Consider the following 5,428-nt stretch of genomic DNA (forward strand, 5'->3'; position numbering starts at 1 on the left):
GAGAGCGAGAGAGAGAGAGAGAGAGAGAACATACAATGCAACATGCAAAAAAAAGATGGTGGGAAGATAATACGAATATGTTTGAATAGAAAGACGTAGGCCTAGCAAACCAGACCAGATCACACGCCATTAAGACAGCAAACCAATCACACTGACATTTGACATAGTTCATGTTGACCTGGTCTTTGTGAAAGGGAGGTAAAAGTAAAAATACACGAAGTTGCATTCCTTTCGGTACTACGGGCAGGTGCGTTTTATCTGAATACAATTACACTAACTTTCGAAAGCCAAGGTTCAAATCGAAAATAAATATTAGTAAGAGTTTTACGGTACTTGCAACAGAAGTAGGTCACAAACGCTGAAGATTAGAGGTGTTACTGGTGAATTAAATACAAAGATAAGAAGGAGATGAGATAGGGACGATAGATGCTTGATAGGAAAGGACAAAACCATACCAGAGCACCTGCCAACCAGCTACTCAAACCGCAGAGCTGATGTCCTCATCACATTGTAATTCATTTATAATTTAAGGCTGCATGGCAACCAAAAACAGCTCTCTTTTAAAGATGTTGCTGTTTAGTAATTTCTGTCTTGTCAGCTAAATATAAGACGCCAAAGAACGTCTTTGGAGACGCTAAAGTAACAGAATGTGCAGAGCATCAGAACTTCCAATTATGTCTTGTATTTAATTACCATATTATACTACGCCCAGCTGAACTACAAATGGCGATGAACCAAAACAAGAACACCCCCTCACCCCAAAGTAACCCTCCACTTTCTTAGTATGAAACAGCAACGTCAGGAGAAGCGAAAGCTGAACAAAACTCGGCGACTGTTCCTTTAAAGATTTAATGCGTTGCTTTTGTTCTGCTTGACGGCCTACCACTGGACCAGTCAGAATGTTTTTTTTTAATTGCCCCGCCCCCCCACCCCCTAACCTTAAGGCTTACCTAAATCCTAATCCTAACCCTAACCCGAACCCTAACCCTAACACTAACATTAACCATAACCCTAACCCTAACCCTAACCCTAACCCTAACACTTACCCTAATCCTTACCATAACCCTACGTGTAGTGTAGGTCCAATTCTAATCCAAACCCAAACCATGTCGAACTGACGCAGTACGGGTAGACTGTCAAGTGGACTAGCATCTAAAAACCAACATTGTATTTGTCACATACAGCCGTGTACACATTGCGAGAGTCTTACACACCTTCATTAAGTACATCTTAATTATGTTTAGACAATGAAATACCAGAATTCTCTTCTCTGTTACTTCTATTTATTTCTTTTACAAAACAGCAACCGCCAAAAAAGCAGGGTAAGAATAAAATATTATGGTTTTTTAATACAATTTTAAGAACGGAAAAAAAACTGAACACGAAATTATAACATTTATAATACCTTGCCAATTAAAAAAATTAAGAGTTCAAAGTGCACACTTCCGAACTGCATTCTTCATTAAAATGGAACTACGAGTACAAGTACTCCAACAGACCTTCACGTAATAAGCGAATAAATGTTCAGTTAAGATATTTGCATTGCAGCAAAAAGTACAGCACTTACTTTGAGAGTCTAAGACAGCTATCGTTGCAGACATAATTTTAAAATACCCCCCCCCCCTCCAAAGAAAAAAGGGGGGAGGTCTTATTTCACACACTTACCACTTACCACACAAAAATCCTGAGAAGAATTTGTCATGCAAACTCGTAGATAAGAGCTTATACTGCAAATATGTAGTGAACAACTTCTAATGGTTGTCAGCCGAAGGGAGCGCGCGATTCTAATTCCTGGAGATTAATAGTTACTAGATCATAAAACAACGAACTTGCATGTTGGTATCTCTAAAAGAGTCCAAACATACTAGACCATAAAGCAACGAACTTACATGCTGGTAACGAGCCAAAACAAAGAGACGACAAGAAACCGAGCCGAGCAACTACAGCTCGTTTGTCACTCTGACTCCTGCTAAATTAATTCGGGAGACCTCCGGCCCTTTTGTTATGCTGTACAGACAGACGTGACCTGCCAGGCAGATATTCAGGAGACGAAGGCGCGCGGAATCTTGACTGACCCTTAATAGCGTTCCTACCTGCGTTCTAGTTATACAATGTGTAGACTCGAAATTATGTTCACTTTCTTCAGCTATGTCCTTTTCTTTGTTAGGGTATGAAAGGGTGTACCTTGTCTCTCGTCCATTCATCAGAAATATGTCGTTGGGGTTATGACTTAATCTCGCAGCTACTGATCCCTAAAATCTTTTCTTAAAAAAACAACACCCATTTCTAAGCATGTGTTATTGGAGATCAAGTCGTCCAGCACACTTAAACATCAAAGTACACCTGAGGTTGAGTGCCTATCTAGACCAAGGCGCCAATAGAAAAAAGAGTTGCCACAATTAATTATGTATAAAAAGACAGTTAAATTAGAACCTCGTTACCACCGTTTAAAATACTAATATCTACTCTAATACTACATCGCAGTATGCATTTATTGTGGAATGTAGTAAGCAAAAATTATACGTTGTAATTAAATGTTATTATAAAACAGAATACCAGCTGAACATTGTAAAATTGAAATGATGCTGGTCTCCTTTCTGACCAGAGCTAATGAAAACAAAATGCGCTTTACGGAAACCTTGACCACTGACAAAAGAAGTAAATGTTTCCTCTTTTTTTGGATAAAATTATGGCATTCCGTAAAAGGCCAAATGGACGAATAAGAATGAAAACGGATCACATCAGCATTTGCTTGCATTTGTGTCAAATAATCCATCAACCTTAGTTAGACCTTCTCGTATCTCAAGTGTTTAGTTGGAAATTTGACCCGATTTTCTCGAATCTTAAACATTTGCTCTCCTTCTGTCTTGTGAAATGATTGAAATGTCTTTTCTTAATACATATTCAATAACTTATCTAAATCAAACATTCAAAGAAAGAAAAGAAATATAACTAGACTATACCTGGATTGCATCATCTCGGTGAAACTAAAACATGAAATGTCCAATCTCGTAACAGAAACAAAAGCTCTCAAACCGACTAAGCGGGCATGATGTAAGGCTTTAAAAAGACGTGTCAAATCAAGCCCTGTGCACGACACAGAAGACGACCTTTACGTTAAGTAGCATTGACACGTATCCAATGCCCTTCTGATTATTTTGCAGAATCTTCATTATGGCAGAGCGCATTCTCGTCAGACTTTTCTAAGTTAATACAAACTCCACTCTTACATTTTTTTAAATCACGAAAGGTCAACCCTGTTTATCTTTTTTGGAGAACATTCAAATCCGAATAAGATAAGATTTCGTTATTACAGTGTTGTGGGCCAGATTGATATGGCGTTAATGCTACATATTACTACTACTACTACTACTACTACTACTACTACTACTACTACTACTACTACTACTTCCACAAAGAAGAAGAAAAAGAACAAAAACAAGAACAAGCACAAAAACAAGAACAAGAACAAGAACATGAGTCTTTTCAGCTTGTGAAACATTTATCAAAGGAGTAGTGGACAGGTTGCACTGTAGGTTTGAACGCTTCAACTTTCAGTCTTTCTTAATCATCAAGACCTATTATTATGCTAAAAAGGACCGTGTCATTATTTTGTAGATGCAATATTAGCTCTAAGTTGTTTCTGTTTCAAAGTTTTATTGGACACAGTGGCGGTGGGTAGTGAAGGGGTCACCGGCGGAACCCCCTACCCCCGCCCCAACTTTATTCCAAAGTAAATGAAACTTGTTAAAATAAGCAGTTATAATTGTACACAATTGGGTGATCAACTTGGCGACTTGCTCGTTTATTTAGTCACTGTTGTCACCGCTTACAACTATAGTAGTCTAACAACCAGTCAGATGTCTCTTTAGAGATCAGAAAAGGATGAGTCCATTCCGACGGTCCTTCCTTAATGAAACTCTTCTTGTAAAAAGGTAGAAGATTTGAAAAAAATAGCACTGTACTAAAGGATCACGCTCTCCTACCCTTCACAATGGGGTGAAAGTTTATGACACATTTTCCCCTAGTAATACCAAAGATCGTGTAGTAGAGAATCTTTGGTAACACAGTTGCCTATGCGCTCATTTGATCTTTGTTAGGTGCGTTCTACTTTCGTCAACCAGCTCATAGACTGAATATTTTGCAGCGCTGTATGTGCATGTTTGTGTTTGTGCCGCTGAGATTTAACTGTTATAAATCACATTGAACCACTTTTAGTGCAACTTTTTATCAGATGAAAATTAATTAGAGAAATTTGGAGGGGAAACTGCTTCGTCCCCACCATCCAAAAGAATTAGTTAGAGCAAAGAGATGGAAGACAAAGGTGGCTCTTCTCATTTGAATGGTTCTCAAAACGTCGTGGCTCGCCTTAAGTATAGAAAAACCATCATTGTTTTGTTCTTATTGCTTGCTATTTTGTGGTTAAAGGAATGGAAGCAACCAAAGCCCCACCCAAATTTTGGTCCACCCACCGCCATTGGATGGACAAATAAGATTTCTACACGTGTCAAGCAAAATGAACTTGCTGTATAATTAATTAATGTCTACACTACTTAATATTTGACTTTCACGCTTCTGCAGATATTAGGAACCCCCCCCCCTTTCCTCCCCACCCAAGCACCACTACCAGTGCCTACTAGTACGCCATAACCTGTTCCCGATTCAGACAAGATTATGTGGTTATTGTATAAGAGAAACGAAGAAGGAAGTCACGTTTGCGCCAGAGTTCTTGTGTGATCTCGCATAACTTGACGTTGTGTTAATTAAGTATGATTCAGCATAACATTGACAGCTTTATCGAAATAGACGAATGTTTTGAATAAACAAGAACCAATAAAACTACGAGTGCGTTTGTTACATTTGGAAGCTTTTCGGTCAAAAGAGATTTGCTTCTTAGGAGGTGGCATCTACTTCTGAAAATCTGTCTTTGGTAAGGATGAGTTTGCGATACTATTGATCCCCTTTTGCCATCCCCAATCAAACAATATAACTAAAGTTATTCTAAAAGGGTATGGAATCTGGGAGATCAAGATTAGAGGTTAAGTGTCCTAGATTCTGCAGTACTACTACTTTTACTGCAATGTAAGTAAGAAAGATCACATGGTCCTTTTTCTTGTCATCCAGTTAACTCTTACTTTTTAGAAAAACATTTAAACGGCCTTTAAAGCATGTTACACCAGTAGTATACCATCGGACTACTGTCAGAAGACTAATTCTGCATCTATCTGAATCATTATTTGATAATTATACAGGGCTTGTGACTGTGTGTCTGTTTGTGGTGTCATCATCAATGTATGGCTGTGTATTTTGTGTGGAAGAGAGAATGTGTGAGAGATTATGTGTGCATAGGTGGGTGCGTGCGTTCAAGTGTGTGTGTGTGTGTGTGTGTGTGTGTGTGTGTGTGTGTGTGTGTGTGTGTGTGTGTGTC

The 5,428-nt window shown here is 38.6% G+C and overlaps 1 protein-coding gene across 3 annotated transcripts in view; it reads right to left on the reverse strand.

The window, feature by feature from the left end:
- LOC101847677 (glutathione hydrolase 1 proenzyme) overlaps positions 1 to 3,041 on the reverse strand; it is a 28,333-nt gene extending 25,292 nt beyond the window's left edge. The window contains exon 1 of one of the 3 annotated variants that reach the window (XM_005105228.1): positions 2,964 to 3,041. In XM_005105228.1, the coding sequence (XP_005105285.1) occupies positions 2,964 to 2,977 (14 nt within the window). In that variant the 5' untranslated portion in view covers positions 2,978 to 3,041. The other 2 variants (XM_013086363.1, XM_005105229.2) reach the window with 2 other exon arrangements.
- Positions 3,042 to 5,428: the final 2,387 nt, after the last annotated feature.

This window comes from Aplysia californica, unplaced genomic scaffold, assembly GCF_000002075.1.
Source record: "Aplysia californica isolate F4 #8 unplaced genomic scaffold, AplCal3.0 scaffold00459, whole genome shotgun sequence".
Lineage (NCBI taxonomy): Eukaryota > Metazoa > Mollusca > Gastropoda > Aplysiida > Aplysiidae > Aplysia > Aplysia californica.